Below are 21,401 nucleotides of genomic sequence, written 5' to 3' on the forward strand. Positions count from 1 at the left end.
CAGCTGCGTTGGCGACCTCTTGCTCCTCCTCTGCCTTCGCCTTGGGCTTCCACTTGTTCCCCTGTGACATTTGGGAATGTTCTCAGTAGCGCGTCTACCAACGTACACTTGTACTCGCGCATCTTCCTATCACGCTCCAGTGCAGGAAGTAAGGTGGGCACATTGTCTTTGTACCGTGGATCCAGCAGGGTGGCAACCCAGTAGTCCGCACACGTTAAAATGTGGGCAACTCTGCTGTCGTTGCGCAGGCACTGCAGCATGTAGTCGCTCATGTGTGCCAGGCTGCCCAGAGGTAAGGACAAGCTGTCCTCTGTGGGAGGCGTATCGTCATCGTCCTGCGATTCCAATCAGCCACGCACCAGTGATGGGCCCGAGCTGCGTTGGGTGCCACCCCGCTGAGAACATGCTTCATCCTCATCCTCCTCCTCCTCGTCCTCCAGTAGTGGGTCCTGTCTGGCCACATTTGTACCTGGCTTCTGCTGTTGCAAAAAACCTCCCTCTGAGTCACTTCGAAGAGACTGGCCTGAAAGTGCTAAAAATGACCCCTCTTCCTCCTCCTCCTCCTCCTGGGCCACCTCCTCTTCCATCATTGCCCTAAGTGTTTTCTCAAGGAGACATAGAAGTGGTATTGTATTGCTGATAACTGCGTCATCGCCACTGGCCATGTTGGTGGAGTACTCGAAATAGCGCAACAGGGCACACAGGTCTCGCATGGAGGCCCAGTCATTGGTGGTGAAGTGGTGTTGTTCCGCAGTGCGACTGACCCGCGCGTGCTGCAGCTGAAACTCCACTATGGCCTGCTGCTGCTCGCACAGTCTGTCCAGCATGTGCAAGGTGGAGTTCCACCTGGTGGGCACGTCGCATATGAGGCGGTGAGCGGGAAGGCCGAAGTTCCGCTGTAGCGCAGACAGGCGAGCAGCGGCAGGATGTGAACGCCGGAAGCGCGAACAGACGGCCCGCACTTTATGCAGCAGCTCTGACATGTCGGGGTAGTTGCGAATGAACTTCTGCACCACCAAATTCAGCACATGCGCCAAGCAAGGGATGTGCGTCAAACCGGCTAGTCCCAGAGCTGCAACGAGATTTCGCCCATTATCACACACCACCAGGCCGGGCTTGAGGCTCACTGGCAGCAACCACTCGACGGTCTGTTGTTCTATACCCCGCCACAACTCCTGTGCGTTGTGGGGCCTGTCCCCCAAACATATGAGTTTCAGAATGGCCTGCTGACGTTTACCCCGGACTGTGCTGAAGTTGGTGGTGAAGGTGTGTGGCTGACTGGATGAGTAGGTGGAAGAAGAGGAGGGGGAAGCTGAGTAGGAGGAGGAGGAGACAGGAGGCAAAGAATGTTGGCCTGCGATCCTTGGCGGCGGAAGGACGTGCGCCAAACAGCTCTCCACCTGGGGCCCAGCCGCCACAACATTTACCCAGTGTGCAGTTAGGGAGATATAGCGTCCATGGCCGTGCTTACTGGTCCACGTATCTGTGGTTAGGTGGACCTTGCCACAGATGGCGTTGCACAGTGCACACTTGATTTTATTGGATACTTGGTTGTGCAGGGAAGGCACGGCTCTCTTGGAGAAGTAGTGCCGGCTGGGAACAACATACTGTGGGACAGCAAGTGACATGAGCTGTTTGAAGCTGTCTGTGTCCACCAGCCTAAATGACAGCATTTCATAGGCCATTAGTTTAGAAATGCTGGCATTCAGGGCCAGGGATCGAGGGTGGCTAGGTGGGAATTTACGCTTTCTCTCAAATGTTTGTGAGATGGAGAGCTGAACGCTGCCGTGTGACATGGTTGAGATGCTTGGTGACGCAGATGGTGGTGTTGGTGGTACATCCCATGTTTGCTGAGCGGCAGGTGCCAACGTTCCTCCAGAGCCGGAGGAAGAGGCCGAGGCGGCAGCAGCAGAAGAGGTCGAGGCGGCAGCAGCAGAAGAGGTAGCAGGGGGAGCCTGAGTGACTTCCTTGTTTTTAAGGTGTTTACTCCACTGCAGTTCATGCTTTGCATGCAGGTGCCTGGTCATGCAGGTTGTGCTAAGGTTCAGAACGTTAATGCCTCGCTTCAGGCTCTGATGGTACAGCATGCAAACCACTCGGGTCTTGTCGTCAGCACATTGTTTGAAGAAGTGCCATGCCAGGGAACTCATTGAAGCTGCCTTTGGGGTGCTCGGTCCCAGATGGCGGCGGTCAGTAGCAGGCGGAGTCTCTTGGCGGCGGGTGTTCTGCTTTTGCCCACTGCTCCCTCTTTTGCTACGCTGTTGGCTCGGTCTCACCACTGCCTCTTCCTCCGAACTGTGAAAGTCAGTGGCATGACCTTCATTCCATGTGGGGTCTAGGACCTCATAGTCCCCTGCATCGTCTTCCACCCAGTCTTCCTCCCTGACCTCCTGTTCAGTCTGCACACAGCAGAAAGACGCAGCAGTTGGCACCTGTGTTTCGTCATCATCAGAGACGTGCTGAGGTGGTATTCCCATGTCCTCGTCATCAGGAAACATAAGTGGTTGTGCGTTAGTGCATTCTATCTCTTCCACCCCTGGGGAAGGGCTAGGTGGATGCCCTTGGGGAACCCTGCCAGCAGAGTCTTCAAACAGCATAAGAGACTGCTGCATAACTTAAGGCTCAGACAGTTTCCCTGATATGCATGGGGGTGATGTGACAGACTGATGGGCTTGGTTTTCATGCGCCATCTGTGCGCTTTCTGCAGAAGACTGGGTGGGAGATAATGTGAACGTGCTGGATCCACTGTCGGCCCCCAATTGACTAATGCCTGTACCTACTCAGGCCTTACAATCCTTAGAACGGCATTGGGCCCCACCAAATATCGCTGTAAATTCTGCTGGCTACTGGGACCCGAGGTAGTTGGTTCACTAGGACGTGTTGCTGTGGCAGAACGGCCACGTCCTCTCCCAGCACCAGAGGGTCCACTAACACCACCACGACCATGTCCGCGTCCGCGTCCCTTACTAGATGTTTTCCTCATTGTTACCGTTCACCACAATAAGAAAAATATTATTTGGCCCAATGTATTGAATTCAAATTCAGGCCTTTTTTTTACAGACACCTAACACTATCTGGCTATCTATTTAGGTCCCGTATTACACTAATAAAGGCACAGCAGTAACGACAGATTTAGCTGAATATAAATTTGAGGCCTAGTATTTAGGTGCTGGATGACAGGTATACGTTTACGGACAGAATTAGACTTGGAATTGCACAGTAGCGTGTGTGTGAAGTTATTGAGAATAACCCTATCTGCACCTTGAATCTTATATACTCTTTTAGGAATAGATTTAAAGTAGGCCTGATACAGTAAAACCACTAATTTAGAGAATTGCAAAATTGGGAATTGTATTTCAACCCAGAACAAAAACTGTGCTTTGACGGACACTAAATAACTTTACCAGCTAAAGCAATAATGACAGATTTGGATGAATATAAATTTGAGGCCTATTTTTTAGGCACTGGGTGACAGGTATACGTTTACACACAGAATTATACTTGGAATTGCACAGTAGCGTGTGTGAGAGAAGTTATTGAGAATAACCCTATCTGCACCTTGAATCTTATATAACCTTTTAGGGATAGATTTAAAGTAGGCCTGATACAGCAGAAACCACTAATTTAGAGAATTTCAAAATTGGGAATTGTATTTCAACCCAGAACAAAAACTGTGCTTTGACGGACACTAAATAACTTGACCAGCTAAAGCAACAATGACAGATTTGGATGAATATAAATTTGAGGCCTATTTTTTAGGCGCTGGGTGACAGGTATACGTTTACACACAGAATTATACTTGGAATTGCACAGTAGCGTGTGTGTGTGAAGTTATTGAGAATAACCCTATCTGCACCTTGAATCTTATATACCCTTTTAGGGATAGATTTAAAGTAGGCCTGATACAGCAGAAACCACTAATTTAGAGAATTTCTAAATTGGGAATTGTATTTCAACCCAGAACAAAAACTGTGCTTTGACGGACACTAAATAACTTGACCAGCTAAAGCAACAATGACAGATTTGGATGAATATAAATTTGAGGCCTATTTTTTAGGCGCTGGGTGACAGGTATACGTTTACACACAGAATTAGACTTGGAATTGCACAGTAGCGTGTGTGTGTGAAGTTATTGAGAATAACCCTATCTGCACCTTGAATCTTATATACCCTTTTAGGGATAGATTTAAAGTAGGCCTGATACAGCAGAAACCACTAATTTAGAGAATTGCAAAATTGGGAATTGTATTTCAACCCAGAACAAAAACTGTGCTTTGACGGACACTAAATAACTTGACCAGCTAAAGCAACAATGACAGATTTGGATGAATATAAATTTGAGGCCTATTTTTTAGGCGCTGGGTGACAGGTATACGTTTACACACAGAATTAGACTTGGAATTGCACAGTAGCGTGTGTGTGAAGTTATTGAGAATGACCCTATCAGCACCTTGAATCTAATATACCCTTTTAGGGATAGATTTAAATAATTACACTATTGATGGTTAAATGGACTTGGTGGCAGCTTGCCCCTGATGTAGGATATAGCCAAAAAATAACCACACTATTGATGGTTAAATGGACTTGGTGGCAGCTTGCCCTTGATGTAGGATATAGCCAAAAAATAACCACACTATTGATGGTTAAATGGACTTGGTGACAGCCTGCCCCTGATGTAGGATATAGCAAAAAATAACCACACTATTGATGGTTAAATGGACTTGGTGGCAGCTTGTGCTGGCGCACCACAAGCCACAAAATGGCCGCCGATCACCCCAGAAAAAAGTGACAGAAAAACGCTCTGGGCAGCCTAAAAACAGTGAGCAATTGAATAGCAGCAGTTCAATGATCCACAGCTGTAGATCGATCACTGTCTTAAGTGTTTTGGAGGTGTTAATCACTGCCTAATCTCGCCCTAACGTCGCAGCTACAACCTCTCCCTACACTTGTAACAGCAGAGTGACGTGCAGCGCTACGTGACCCAAGCTTATATAGAGGCTGGGTCACATGCTGCACTGGCCAATCACAGCCATTCCAATAGTAGGCATGGCTGTGATGGCCTCTTGGGGCAAGTAGTATGACGCTTGTTGATTGGCTGCTTTGCAGCCTTTCAAAAAGCGCCAAGAAAGCGCCGAACACCGAACCCGAACCCAGACTATACAGTTCGGGTTCGCTCATCCCTAGTTACCAGCAATCACAGAGGGCTGTCAGAATGCAGCATTCCAGGCCTTTGCTGTGAGAGATGCTGCATTCTGCTGTTGCAGGCGCTGGCAGAGGAATTTCCACCCACAGCAAAACAGGTGCGGGTACCAATCCTACCGCGCCTGCAAGAAGAGGGTGGTTTGAAGATGTGTTGGTCACTTCGGATATGAGATCATTATTGCAGCCAACCCATCGAGAGCCGCACTCCAGATCTAGCCTCAGGGAACGCCTAGACCGATAGGTGTCTGACTATATTGGGTTAACGGCCGATGTGGACGCTCTGAGAAGCGATTTACCCCTGGACTACTGGGTGTGCAGGCTTGACCTGTAGCCAGAGCTGGCACAATTTGCCATGGAACTCTTGGCATGCCCCTCATGGAGTGTCCTGTCCAAAAGGACGTTCAACGCAGTGTCATGGCTGAGGATGGGGAAAACCCTCAGCCGTGCGATGATCGAAGATGGTGGTTGCTGCTCGACCAGGAGGACAGATTTAGGGAGCAGGTCACCTCCTAATCGCATCCCTAATCTGACTCTGACTCCTAGCTGCATGAGCCGACCTTGATGGTAGGAGGGCTCATGCTCCGGAACCTTGTAGTCCCTGCTAGCCCTCAGGACGGCCCTAAACTAGGAGCAGGGTAAGACGACCTGTTCCTTCTGGACACGGAGGAACAGGAGTCTCACTGGCCAAGCTGCAGGGAAAAGGGGAACATAAACAGTCCTATGGATATGGCAGGTGAACTGAACTAGTTCCACCTACCTGCCACAGCCTTGCTGACTGGATCCCTGTGCTGGCAAGCTGATGTCCACACAACATTCAAAGAACCCAGCAAAAACACATCCACACACAGGAACCCAGATCCATAGCTGCACCAAATAACAAAAGGAAAATATCAACAGAACATCACATAGACATAAACTTATGACCACAAGGGTGGCCCTCACTGGCAGATGTTATATGTGACCAGGAGAGTGCCTCCAGCTACTACAAGGCGGGAGTACCCCTCAGACATCAGGTCTTAACTGAGGCTTTATAGGCCCAAGTAGTCACACCCACACAGACACACCCAGTGTTCAGACACACAGGGAAGGAAGTTAACCCTTCCAACACCAGGGAGTGTAGTGAACCACATAAAGGGGAATACACACAAACTCTCACTGCAGCTGTTACCGTTGAAAACGACATGCGTGGCAAACGTGTCCTGGGATCCGGCCAAAAGGCCGAGACATTGCCACCACATGTACAAACACCAAACGTTGCCACGGGCAGCCACAGACGAAGGGAAAATGTCAGAGTGCATACAAAACATTCAGAAGACACACCTAACAGACAGGTTGCCAGGTGCAACCGCATGCACATTGCAGCAAGCTGCCTAGCACCAGCTCAGGCTGCTATACTGCGACAATACAAAACAACTTGTTGCCCGCGGCAACCTCAAGTGAGGCAACACACTAGTGGCCCTCACCTGTGGTTGAACACCCAAACCAAACCGCAGGCAACAGCCTGCGGTTAACAGTCACGACCATGACCATGGCCGTGACAAGCAGCAGGGGGGATCATGACCGATAAGCACACTTGCCTAGCTCACGACAGTGTGGACTACCTCACATTTCTAAAAAAGAATAAGGCATGGATCTCAGAGGAATTCAACACCTGTGACGACCATGTGTAATTGAATTTCCTCATGCCAGCCCACACATATCCGCCATCACCCAGAACAAAGAATGGTCCTTGTCTTATGTATATTCAGCGGCATAAAAGGCCTTTTCTGTTAGGTGAATGCCTAATTTGTGGTGCCTCTACTCCAGTGGCCTACAGTAAAATTTGTATCCAGTGACCGCCTAATTTACCTCCAGACACATAATCACAAGTTCTTTTCTGTCAGGTGAATGCCTAATTTTTGGGACCTGTACTGGCCTACAGTAAAAATGTTATCCATTGACCGTTTAATATACCTCTAGCCACTTAATCACTTGTTCTTTTCTGTCCAGTGAATGCATAATTTTTGGTGCATGTACGTACTCCACTGGACTACAGTAAAATTGTTATCCACTGACCGTTTAATATACCCCCAGTCACATAATCACTTGTTCTTTTCTGTCAGGTGAATGCCTAATTTTTGGGCCTGTACTGGCCTACAGTAAAATTGTTATTTACTGACTGTCTAATATACCTCCGGCCACATAATCACTTGGTCTTTTCTGTCAGGTGAATGCATAATTTTTGGGGCCTGTATTCCACTTGCCTACAGTAAAATTGTTATTCAGTGAATGCCTAATGTACCTCCAACCACATAATCACTTGTTATTTTCTGTCCAGTGAATGCATAATTTTTTTGTGCATGTACTCCACTGGCCTACAGTAAAATTATTATCCACTGACCGTCTAATATACCTTCAGCCACATAATCACTTGTTCTTTTCTGTCGGGTGAATGCATAATGTTTGGGACCTGTACTCCACTAGCCTACAGTAAAATTATTATCCACTGACCGCCTAATATACCTCTAGCCACATAATCACTTGTTCTTTTCTGTCTGGTGAATGCCTAATGTTTGGGGCCTGTACTCCACTGGCCTGCAGTAAAATTGTTATCCACTGACTGCCTAATGTACCTCCAGCCACATAATCACTTGTTCTTTTCTGTCCAGTGTATGCATAATTTTGGGGGCCTGTACTCCACTGGCCTACAGTAAAATTGTTATCCAGTGAGAGCCTAATATACCTCCAGACACATAATCACTTGGTGTTTTCTGTCAGGTGAATGCCTAATGTTTGGGGCCTGTACTCTATTGGCCTACAGTAAAATAGTTATCCACTGACCGTCTAATATTCCTTCAGCCACATAATCACGTTCTTTTCTTACAGGTGAATGCCTAATTTTTGTACTCCCATGGCCTAAAGTAAAAAAATTTCTATACTCCTGCAGGGCACATTTTTAAGAGTTTCTCTTTAAAAAAAATGGCCCCTGATTAAAATACATATTTTTTGTGGGAATTTTTGCCATTGATCCCCCTCTGGTATGTCATTGTCTATGTTGTGGGACTATTTGTGCACTTCTAGTAAGTATTTGTTGGCTGCAAATATGGCCTGAAGGTTTTTCTGGTTCGCCTTCCATTAAAGTGAATGGGGCCAGCTGTGATCGCACGGTTATGTGAACATTTGATCGCGAACACGCGTTCGCGAAACGTCCCGGCAGATGTTCCTCCATCACTAGTGTGAATACAGTTAAAATCAGCACTTGCCTAGGGTTTGGGATGGGTTGGACCCCACTTCCCTACATGTCCATTACCGTTTGTACCCTCTGCCACCAGAATTGTTACATCCCTGACACTTCTTTTTTTGTACCGATAACCTTTTAACAGTCATCTCATTATCATCACAGGTAGGATTGCAATAAAAGGTCACACCTTTGGTTACTGTTATTAGATGGTAGAAGGCAGAAGGGACAGGATGGACACAGTGCAGCTCCTCTTCCTCCACTGAGCCCATTGACCTTTGGACTGAACACGCCCACAACAGTGTTCCATAGAAATCAATAGTTTCCTGAGTTAGTTGTCTAGGTGTCACATTTAAATCATATCTTTGGAAATGACCATAGCTACCACCGTGGGAAAGTATGAGAATACTGCCTTTTCTTTTATTATTTAGTTCCATGCAAATTGTATACAATATGCTTATCTTCCCCTACAGTAGGGGTGCATAAAAGTTTTAAAGTTGAGGGTCATGTTGTGAAACTGGGCCAGTCCCACGGGCTGCAATAAAACTGGAAGGGGTAACCAGCTATGTGAACGGAAAAATAAAAAACATTATTTCTTTGGGAATGCTGGGAGTAAAAAAACGAAAATGCCAAAACAGAAAATGGTTGAGTCATGAAAGGGCTAAAGGGGTTGTCTGATAGCATTTTTTTTTGTTTTGTTTTTTAAAGATAAGCCACGATAGTTCCAAAACGGGGATACTCAACTTGCAGCTTAGTTGGATGGGGGCTTTATATGTGTTTGTTAAAAACCAGGCCATTCTACTTCTGAATCTGTAATGCTGTGTCATATACAATAACGGGATACCTAAAATTATTTTATACATGTATTTTATAAGGCTGCCATCGTTTTTGGTTTGTTTCTCTGATGTGCTGATTGTAATGTGATGTGAGGTGATTTATAAAAAAATATATCTTTTTGAATTATTAGGCCTGTGAAAGAGATCTACAATGTGGAGTTGGATCTTGCTGTGCAATCAGTCTGTGGTTACGTGGACTAAGAATGTGTACCCCAATGGGACAGGAAGGAGAGGAATGTCATCCATTCAGCCATAAGGTATCCTGTCCCCACCAATATAACCACTGCATATGCAATACCCCAGACAGGGTATTTGCAATTTGGTTTGTATTGCTATTGTGATGTTTTAAAGAAGAAAGGCGACAACAACACCACCATATGATCCAAGGATGAACTCCAGTAAGTGGTTGTTCTCGCAGTGTTGGAGCCTGGCCCAAAGGTCCCGGCAGACAGTCCGAATATAAAAAACTGCAGCACTCCTTGTCTTTCTTTAGCAATGGTTTCATTACCAAGTAAGGTGCAATGTTTTGAATAGGTATAGTTGTTTTCAATCAGTATATTACTGACAAACAGCCTGTATTAGGACATGCCTCCAGGCTTCAGGAGAATTACTAGATGCAGGAGCAGCACGCTTGGGTGGCTAGAAGTCAATATAAGCAAACCAGAGCAGTAGGGGAGGCTGCCCCAGTAAAAGAAGTAGTTAATTTGTGAGAAGCTCTAAAACTTAGTTACCCTTTAAATGTCTATGATGGGTGTTATTGCCAGTTGCAGACATTCCCCCCAGGTGTCTCCTGTTTAAAACAGCAGAATCCCAGTGGCTATGGCACCCACTGCATTTGTGGTTGGGCACCATCTTCAAAGACTCGATTTCCACCATACATGTATGGTGGGGGTCAAGAAGGAGTTAATTACATAATATTGACAAGGCTTATGCAATACATTAGATTGATTATTAACTCCTTAAGGACACAGCCTTATTTCACCTTAACGACCAGGCCATTTTTTGCAAATCTGACCAGTGTCACTTTAAGTGGTGATAACTTTAAAACGCTTTGACTTATCCAGGACATTCTGAGATTGTTTATTCGTCCCATATTGTACTTCATGACACTGGTAAAATGAAGTAAAAAAAAACAAACATTTTTATTTATAAAAAAAATACAAACATTTGTAAAAAATTGCAATTTTCCAAGTTTCAATTTCTCTACTTCTATAATACATAGTAATACCTCAAAAAATAGTTATTACTTTACATTCCCCATATGTCTACTTCATGTTTGGATCATTTTGGGAATGATATTTTATTTTTTGGGGATGTTACAAGGCTTAGAAATTTAGAAGCAAATCTTGAAATTTTCAAAAACCCAATTTTTAGGGACCAGATCAGGTCTGAAGTCACTTTGCGAGGCTTACATAATAGACTGCTGGTATCCAGGGTAACAGGGGGAGGGGATACCACCTTTAACTCACCCTTGGCCCCTTTACCCAACCTTGACCCATAACAAAAGACACGACAACTGTATCACTTTATTGCTGGATGGTGATCGGCCACAGCTTCTTTATTAAAGCGGCAAACCTTAATAAACCATAATATCGGAACGGTATGCCAAAGGCTGGACTCCCAGCGGGCAAGTTAAACCGTAATCATCAGAGCTGTCTGCCAACCGCTGGACTCCCAGCGGGCAGTTACTCCATCTGCTACCACCATATCTCCACTGTACTCAAATGCCGCCAGCTGTGACTTCTTTTTTTTTTTCACTTTATTGATAAACTCGACCAAAATTCGCAGCTCTCCAAAGCCGTAATCATCGGAGCAATATCCAAAACCGCTGGACTCCCAGCAGGGTCTCTTAAAAATAGAAAAACAAAACAGAATAACCAAGTATCCATAACTGAACAGAACCGTGCACTTCGACCCGCCTCCCAAGAATAACCGCAAAGGGAGGGAGGGAGGGCCAATCTGCTTCCACTTGCAAGAGGAAGTGACTAGGACAGAGAGAAGGTATATGTGACCTTCAGGATTTCCTGCACTGCCCCCATCCTGTCTAAGGAGGTTCCCCAGTGATTAACCCTCAATGACTCTAATCTGCAACCTACTTAACCATTACTGAGATGGGGCCAGATTCCTAAATACCCCTAAGGGGAAAAGGGGGGAGGGGGAGGACCATCAGTCCCTAAGCACCCTCCCTATACAGTCAGGCACTTTCCAGACTGCTGGTAACAGGGGGAGGGGATACCACCTTTAACTCACCCTTGGCCCCTTTACCCAACCTTGACCCATAACAAAAGACACGACAACTGTATCACTTTATTGCTGGATGGTGATCGGCCACAGCTTCTTTATTAAAGCGGCAAACCTTAATAAACCATAATATCGGAACGGTATGCCAAAGGCTGGACTCCCAGCGGGCAAGTTAAACCGTAATCATCAGAGCTGTCTGCCAACCGCTGGACTCCCAGCGGGCAGTTACTCCATCTGCTACCACCATATCTCCGCTGTACTCAAATGCCGCCACGGAGGAGGCCCGTTCTCCCAACGGGCCTCCGACCACCACCCAGCATAACCGAGTCTGTTTTAGCTCACGTACAGGCCAGAAAAGGAATTGTCCAAATTAACACCCAAAAGGAAGACACCATCAGGTCCCATTAAAAACCAGGCCAATAAGGCCCGTGATGAGAGCATAGTCCAACCACTCTTCAAATCACTAGTCAGACCACACATGCTCTGGACGAAGAGAGCCACCCCTTGCTCTGGAGAAGGTAAGATACATGCATAAAATTAAAAAGCAACTAACAAAACAATATCCTTAATCGATGAATACTCGATTTTCCTGGAGACCTAGATTTTTCTCACAATTAAAGTCCCAGTGTAATAAGCCCATATTATATGGGTGAGTCCCAGTGGAGATGATAAAAGCTGTGTCCCAGTAGGAGTAATCAGAATTGTATCCTCAAAGCTCTATATAGAGAACAGGGTTGTGCCTATCCAGACTGGCATAGATAATAAATGCAACCAGATTTTTTTTATTTTACCGTACCCGAACAAACCAGTCCGGGTACACACACCCCCGGGCGCCGCGAGCGCCGGCCCAAATCACCCACAAATTGTCAAACCGCCTGGGGAAAACCTAACCTAAAGGGAAAAACAATTGGAGCCCCACCATGCGTGAAGTCATCACAGAATACCAAACGAACCGACCAGCCGGATCGAAACCAGGCGGAGGGGAGGTACCCACCCCTTTATATTAACTGGACCGACATGTATAGACGGACCCCAATGCCGAGTACTATTACCCCATACAAAAATTCTGGAATAACAACCCCCCGCGCAGTGCGGCCTTGAATGAAGAGACAAACACCTTGGAGAAAATATCAATCAGCCAGAACAGAAGGCTGAAGGAGACGGGACGTGACTATCCAAACTAAATACTCCCTAACTATACCGGTATCGCCTACCATACAATGAAACGATACATGCAAATAATACTTGGAGGGTCACCATGCCGACCTGTGAAGTCCTGTCAAGAGGACCTGTCAGTGGGTCTGACCCGCATCACAACCTAGATCCGAACGGGAAATGAAAGGCTGCAGTTTAACAGTGTAACTCCATGAATGGTGTTATATCAAGGCTCCCCCTGAGCGATGTCTACGAACGGACCTGGTTATCCGCTACTGGCTTACCATCTAGTTATACCTGCGACTACTGATTCCGCCATATCCACTCAACGAGGGGCAGCCCTGCTTCGTACAAACCATGTGGCACCAGTATATTAATACCGCCCTCACGGCAACCAACCCAGCTGGACTAGAAGAAAGTCTCATGAACTGCTAACATCGTGTACATCTCCCCTGGATTCGACCCAACTGGATCCCACCGCACTGTAACTCCTGTAGCACTGGACATGAGGAAAGTGCATCACCACCAAGCTGCCCGCCTGCACAGACATGTTATAAGCTCAGCAGCAGTGCCCAGGTATCAACCATACCAACGGAACCTTGGGACGGTGACCCGTACCGTAGACTGCAGAAAGAGAAAACCGTAATTGCGGCTGTGATGATATGAACTCACAACCATTTACATTAAAGGAAGGTCCATAGCCACGAGCTATAGAGCTGAATGCTAGAGGGATTACTACTTCTGCGTCTCGCCTCCATATATATGTACTAACCATGTCCTGTATGTCATTGTTGAAAGGCCAAATAAAACGCTTATATATTTTATTTTATTTTTTATATACACACGGCCTAGTGCCCGCAGATAGGAGCATAACAGGCAGTACTACTTTTTATTTTTTTTATTTTATTTTTTAAATACTACACTCCATGCTGAAAGGGAAATTGGGAGAACACCCGACAGGACTGATCTATCCTGAAAAACATCCGCAAAAAAGGCCAGCCAATAAACAAGACACAAGATAGAAGCAAGGCTTCTCATGCAGGAGAATATAAACATACATAATAAATATATACATCGATCAAACCTGTTTATTTATTTATATATGTATTTATTCTTTTTTTTTTATACCTTTATCGTAATATATATATTCCATTTTTTTTTTTTTTTTTTTTTTTATCTATAAAATGACATTGTTAAATCATTTATTATTAGTATCATTTCATTCGTTTTAATCACGTTTTATTTTAATTTTTTTTTTTTTTTATATAATACCTAGATATATATATATATATATATATATATATATATACTCAGTTCCATTATTTATTATTTTTTTTAATTTTTTTTATTTTATTTTTTTTTATAATACCCTTTGTTATTCATTTGTATATTTTAATGCCTATAATATATTAATTCGGTTAGTAATTTTTTTTATTTATTTTTTTAAAACGTATAGACAGAAAAAACCTCCATATAAGCTAATGATATCCCGTTGCTCAGGGCTGCACCTGAGTTGCCCAATTTCCAGAAAAATATGTGCGGGTAACCTACAGGCTCTGTAAATCCACCCTATTTTTAAGCCATTAAGCGACCATCGAGATTGTTTTTTTTTATTTTAATTTTTTTATTTATTAAGGCAGGGACACCGCCTCTACCAGTGATTCTAACTCTGCACAAGAACCATCCTCCCCGCAGTACTCACCAGTCACAGAGAGGGACGGAACCTCCAAAGGAGCGGGTACGGGCTGCAGCGACCAGGCCGAGCCCTGGAGTGACGGTCAGGCAACAGCCTCGATACGGTGATTGTATAACCAGACTCCTCCGATGCGCCTGACATCCGTCCTAAAGACGATGATAAGCGCCACCTGAGGATCTGGAGCGCCCATTTCTCCCTGAAACCCAGGAACGGCAACAGGACTGGCGCATATGGAATCCATTACGGCCATGCCTCCAGGCAACCTAAGGGAAGAAAAAACCGCACCTGTGCCTGCGTGAAGGGGAGGAAGGAGGGGGGGGGGTGTCGCCATAATGGCTGCAAATAAGACCCAGAGAGTCTCATTGTACGGAAGGGGCTCTGATCGCAAAGCTGGGACAGTAGGAATACCCCTTAGAAGCCATAGGCACAGGTGCACCGAAATCGGACATGGCAAGCACGAGGGGTTAATATATAATACTGGACAGGAGACTGGGGGAAGCTAAAACAAGCAGCACATATGAAAACCCGCCTGCCCAGCGGTGCCCAGTACGGGACCCGGTAAACGCTGCAGGGGAAGGGGGGCGGGAGTTAGGCAAAGCGACCTAGCTTGTGCAGCACGCCAGACCTGCAGGGTATAGCGAAGCGAGGTCACGGTTATAGGCAAGCGAGGGTTGCTCACTGTATTGGAAAACCCTGGGCAGGCATGCGGCAGTGAAGGAGAGGTAGACACAGTTCCTCTGGGGCACACTCTGTATATAGGGACCAGGCCTGATGGTGGATGAGGTGCCCTGGATGTTACAGGTATTTTTATTGCCTGGGGCAAGGTCCCTGTTGGATTCGTGACGCCAGTGCCTGTAACGGTGGCACACCGATTTATAGGAGGAATAACTGAGTACTCAGTGGATAAACCAAACGTTGTTTACTTGGTGAACACAGTCCAACTTTGTACATACAGTTACAGGTGATTGTGATGATAATGCAGTCCCTTGAACAATACTTCACAAGCAGGTAGACTTTGAATAATGGCAGGTATTAATCATGCAAGATACTTGGAGGGCACAACGGTTAATGCTTTGCAGTGCAATGCTGCTCTATCCCCTTCAGCTGTTCTAGCTGTCTGGATCCCAAGGCCCGGATGCCTAAATGCTGGCTTTAATCCTTGGTATATAAATCCTCTCTCCAGTATTGGCGCTTGCTGTACTTTATAGAACCTCTGCCCATCAGGGTACTTATCTGACTTGTATTATCCTTGCTTGGTTGGGAAGCTGCAGGTTTCTCCCAGGAGGTGCTGTCCTGCAACTGGGGTGTCTCTACTGAGATAATCCTAGCCTCAGGAGCTTCAGGTGGACGAAGTAACTCTTCTAGTCCCCTGGAATGAACTAACCCTCCCCTGTCTGGGCCTTCCTATATATATCTAGGGCTCTCTATCTCCCTCTAACGTCTGGGAGGCTAAACTACACCCTGACAGGCCTGACACCCAGCTAACACAGGGAAATGCATACATATAACATTACAGGTAATAACAACACATTAACCCCTTTTGTGCAGTGCCCACCTTAACCTAGTGGGACACTACATACAACCACGCTATAACGTTGCCCGTCCTCGGCGCAACATGGAGGGGCCCAGCCCGGCTGGATACTGCAGCCTGAAAGACAAAATGAGAACCGGCATACATGGCAAATATCACAGCAACAATACAAACATTAAACTGAAGGAATGGTGAAAAGGGGCGTCGTTCTCTTCTCTCAGGATAATGGAAGGGAACAGGGGCGCTGACCTGGTGCAGCGTATCAATAAACCAGGATAGTCCATAAATGCAAATTGTCCATAATATAACAGTAGAACAATATAAAACGATGTAAAGTTCTTGGAGGCTCAAGGAACAAATATGAGTCCGTACCCAGGCTTACAACAGAGTTAAACAGGGGTTTCCCGTGAGGGGCTACCTGGGCTCATGATGTAGTCCTCAAACCTCACAGGCGGGTGCCCCCTGGTAGAACGGGTAGACCTCCTTAGTGGCGGAGATTCTTCCTGCCTGGACTCAGGAAGGTCAAGGGAGCTCACTGCCTCTGGAACTTCTTCAGGAGCTCTTGGAGGTGAAGTCTCCTGAGACGGGAGACCAACAGGAACAGGAGCAGGAACCAACAAATTCAGCCAAGGCGTGAGGGCCCAGTGGAGCGTCTCTTTATCATGGATCAAGTTCTCCACAGCCTGCATAGGGTCCATAGGTGGAGCCGGCAATTCCTCCTCAGCAGGCTCAGGCTCCATCTCCTCCGCCGCTGGTTCTCCTTCAATACAGGGCTTGAGGCGGTTCCGGTGAACAACTTGGGGACCTTTTCCTTCTCTGGAGACCTGGTATATGTGGGCTGCAGCATTAGGTATGGCAGTAACCAGGTAGGGAATCCTTTCCCATTTGCTGTACAACTTGCTGGTCCGGTGGTTGTTTTTCAACCAAACCTTGTCTCCAAGAGCCAGGGGTCCCGCATGGGCAGTCTGGTCGTAGTCTTTTTGCTGGCGTTCCCGGACATTCTCCATGCGTTCTTGCACAATCTCCTTGGCATTAAGAAGACGCCTCTGGTGCTCCACTACCCAATCAGTCCTGGGCAGTGGGTTGATCACATCCGGCACTTGTACCCCCAGGGAGTGATCCGCAGGTAATCTCCCTTGTCGCCCAAACATCAGGTAGAACGGGGTGTAACCGGTGGAACAATGGATGGTGTTGTTATAAGTGTACATCAGTTGTGGCAACAGAGTAGGCCAATCACCCCTCGTATCAGGGGGTACTGCTCTCAGCATTTCAATGAGAGTCTTATTCATCTTTTCACAGAGTCCGTTACCTTGCGGATGATAGGCGGTGGTCCGGACTTTCTGGCAGTTGTGCAGCAGGCACATCTCATGGAACAGCTGTGACTCAAACGCAGACCCTTGATCGGTGAGGATCCTTTCTGGACAGCCGTAGGGCAGAAGGAAATGTTTCCAGAACGCCTCCGCTGTAGTCTTGGCTGTCAGGTCTTTCACAGGCACTGCTACGACAAACTTGGTGAAGTGGTCAATTATAGTCATGGCATATGTATACCCAGAGCGACTCGGCTCCAACTTCACATGATCAATCGCGACAAGTTCTAAAGGAGCTGTACTTACAATAGGATGGAGAGGCGCCCTCTGGTCATGGCATTCAGTCCGCCCCACAGCACAGGCAGTGCATTCTCGGCACCATTTCTCGATATCTTCTCTCATCCCAATCCAATAGAATCTCCTCCATATAGTGGCCTCAGTTTTTTGCACCCCGAAGTGTCCGGACTGGTTGTGGTACATGTCCAGTACCAGGCTGGCATCCCGACGTGGCAGGAGAATCTGGTAGACTCTATCACAGGACACTGGATCCAGACTCCTTCTGAGCAACAAGCCTCTTTGAAGGAATAGTTGGTGGCGATGTCTCCACAGTCTTACTAGTTCTGGGTCTGCACTCTTCCTCCGGATTCTCTCAGGGATTTTCCCACTGGTAAGGAAGTCCAGCAGTTCACCCAGGACTCTACTTTCGGACTGGAGCTTAATCCATCTTTCTTGATTGCCTCCGGACTCAGGATCATCTGAGGAGGGAAGATCAGCAGCAGGGAGATTTTCAGTACGGATATTATCCTGCTGGGCGAACTTATTGTAGAACGCAGGCATCTCCACTTCTTCCCAGGCATCTTTTAGATCATCTGGGGCCTCTGTAGTGGGAAGCCACGACAGGGCATCAGCATTATCATTGGAGCGGCCTGCCCGATACTTCACAGTAAAGTCATAGTTGGCAAGGCGGGAGGCCCATCTTTGCTCCAGTGCCCCTAACTTGGCCGTGTTCAGATGCGCCAGGGGATTATTGTCCGTGAAGGCAACAAACGGTGTGGCAGCGAGATAGTCTTTGAACTTTTCAGTCACAGCCCACACTAAGGCAAGAAACTCCAGCTTGAAAGAACTGTAATTCTGATCATTCTTTTCAGCTCCCTTCAGGGATCTGCTGGCGTAGGCAATTACCCTTTCTTTGTTGTCTTGCACTTGAGCCAACACGGCCCCCAGGCCTCTTTTACTGGCATCCGTGTAGAGGAGGAACGGCTTCTGATAATCTGGGTAACCCAGAACAGGGGGTTCAGTCAACTTCTTCTTTAGGATTTGAAAGGCAATTTCCCGTTCTTGGTTCCATTCCACAGGAATAGGGGTTTTCGGGCTCTTCTTTGGATGCCCCCTCAACAGTTCCTGGATGGGATCCGCAATTTGTGCGAAGTGCGGGATGAAACGCCTGTAGTACCCTGCAAAACTGAGAAAGCTTCTCACCTCTTTCACGGTCGTTGGAGTAGGCCAGTTTCGGACAGCAGCCAGTTTATCAGGATCAGGCTGTATTCCATCGGCACTGACAACGTGCCCAAGGTATTTGACCGCTGGTTTCAGCAGGTGGCACTTGGATGGTTTGATCTTGAGGCCATATTTAGCAAGAACTTGAAACACCTCACCCAGGTGCTTTAAATGGTCCTCATACGTCTTGGAATATACAATGACGTCACCCAGATATAAGAGTACAGTCTCAAAATTCCTATGGCCTAAACAACGTTCCATCAGCCTCTGGAACGTTCCTGGAGCGTTACACAGTCCAAACGGCATATAATTGAATTCAAACAGGCCCATAGGGGTAGTGAAAGCAGTCTTTTCTCGATCTTCTGGGGCCATGGGTACTTGCCAGTACCCACTGGTTAAGTCCAAGGTAGAGAAATAGGCTGATGACCCCAGAGCAGTCAAGGACTCCTCAATGCGTGGCAATGGATATGCATCTTTGTGGGTGATTTGATTAATTTTCCTGTAATCCACGCAGAACCTTATGCTGCCATCTTTTTTTCGGACAAGAACTAGGGGCGCAGCCCAGGGACTATGGCTGTCCCGAATTATATTAGAGTCTTTCATCTCTTTTATCATTTCTTTCACAGACTGATAGGTAGTAGGTGCTATGGGTCTGTGCCTCTCCTTAATAGGAGGATGAGAGCCAGTGGGTATGGTGTGTTTGATTACACTGACCTCTCCGTAGTCCGTGGAGTGCTTGCTGAAAGCCTGGTGGTGCTCCTTCACCAGCTTCAGGACTCCCTCTATTTGCTCTTTTGGGGTGGATTCGTTCCCCACATGTAATTCTTCCCACCAGGATGTTGTAGGGGTGCTGCTGCTCTGTGTGGTCTGGAACGCCTCCGTGGCAGGCAGACGGATCACATCCTGGAAAGACACTTGAAAAAGCTGAGCAACGGGGCAGTGTTTAAGGAGAGTAACGGGATGATCACCAAAGTTAATTAAACGGACAGGCACTTTACCTTGAGACACAGTCACCATGCTCTTGGCTGTCCGTACGAAGGGATGATCTTCAAAGGGAATAGGTTCCACTAGGGCTTGATAGTCCTGGCCCTGGATCCCTAACACCGCACGGCACCACAGGATGATCTGGGAATTTGGAGGCAGAATTACCGGCCGGTTATCCCGGATCCGGACAGTGCAAATTTCTCCTTTCTTGTTGGCAAACTTTTGTTGAGCACTCAGCACACTAATAGTCTTTTGGATAACTCTTCTGGAAGCAGGTGAGGCTGAAGATATAGTTTGATTTAAGGCGTCAAGCACTTCAGAGTAACAATTTTTCAGAACGTTAGTCCCTAAGATCACAGGGTGTCCTCCTTTATCTCCTGCTTGTATCACAATCACGCCTTGCTGTGGCAGGGTGGCTTCTCCCACTTGAAGGGTAGGTTCCCAATACCCATGCACTTTCACTGGCTTACCGTTGCTGGCAATGATATCTAGCCAGGACTCTGGTGGCTGGGTGAGAAGACTTGGATCCCAGAACTTGTCAAAGGCAGGCCGTTGAATGGTGGTGACCTGTGACCCAATGTCCAAGAGGGCTTCAAAGGGTATCCCGTTGATGCATATATTAATTTTTGGACGGGATCCTACATACTTAGGCATCCAGCTTGGATCCTTTGGACCTACTGTTCTACCTTCCGAGGGGCGGTCCTCTGCCTCAGGGGTTGCCCGTTTAACTGCCAGCACATTGATTCAGTATGTCCATATTTCTTGCAGTGGTGGCAGACAGGCTGTTTTCTACTTCTGGGCCGATACTTCGGTCGCCCATCAGGCTCTTTTGGGTATACGTCTCCATATGCAGGTGGGAGCCTTGGAGGAAGAGGACTTTTATCTTCTAGTAATAATGGTCTCTCCCATTCCTCTATCTTTTTGCACACCTTCTCTAGACTTAGAGTAAGGTGGTTCACTTGCTCCATGAGGGCTGCCACTACGTCTGTAACTGGAGCTTGGGTCGCCTGACTGACTCCTGCAGGTCCCATATTAACAGTCTTTGGTTGGCAAGCCTGGGGTTCATAGGAGGCTGCCGGCCCTGGAGCAGGGTTCTGGCCCAATATACTGATGGCCAATTCTTTAAAGTCCAGAAATGCACAGTGGGGGTGTTGAGCTGACAACATGCGTAGCTGGCCCTTTAAATGCTCATTACTTACGCCTGCAATGAATTGCTCTCTAAGAGTCCGGTCCTGGTCCTCAGCTTCTTTAGGATCCACTTGGACTACAGCTCTCAGTGTCTCTTGTAAGGACAGGGCAAAATCACGGAGCGACTCCCCAGGTTGCTGCTTTCTGCTGAAGAAACGCATTTTAACTTCTGACACCGTTCTGGCCTCAAATGTGGTGCCCAAGCGATCAAAGATCTGTTCCAGGCTACTTTTCTCAGAGCGGGGCCACGACATGACTTCCCTGCGGGCGGCCCCTTCCAACTGAGCTAGGAGGATCTCCATTTGCTGTTCGGCATTTATGGGGTAAAGCCGGAACAAGGCCAGTATCTGTTCCCTAAAGTCCTTTAACTTATGGGCTTCCCCTGAATAACGTGGGAACCAGGGGGCCCCAAAATAGTACGGCATCATGCTTGGCGGTGCCGCGGCGACAGGGGCCCTAGGGTCGGCTGGGGATACTCCAGAAGGCACGACTGGGGCCACCTGTCCGATTTCCTCAGGTGTGGACATGGCGTTGCTAGGTGAGTATG

The 21,401-nt window shown here is 47.1% G+C and overlaps 1 protein-coding gene across 1 annotated transcript in view; it reads left to right on the forward strand.

Moving 5' to 3' along the window:
* PROK1 (prokineticin 1) overlaps positions 1-21,401 on the forward strand; it is a 72,706-nt gene that overhangs the window by 30,335 nt on the left and 20,970 nt on the right. The window contains exon 2 of the mRNA XM_040422199.1: positions 9,387-9,512. Coding sequence (XP_040278133.1) covers positions 9,387-9,512 — 126 coding nt within the window. The remainder of the gene's footprint in view (positions 1-9,386; positions 9,513-21,401) is intronic.

Source organism: Bufo bufo, chromosome 3, assembly GCF_905171765.1.
Source record: "Bufo bufo chromosome 3, aBufBuf1.1, whole genome shotgun sequence".
NCBI classification, from domain to species: Eukaryota; Metazoa; Chordata; class Amphibia; order Anura; family Bufonidae; genus Bufo; species Bufo bufo.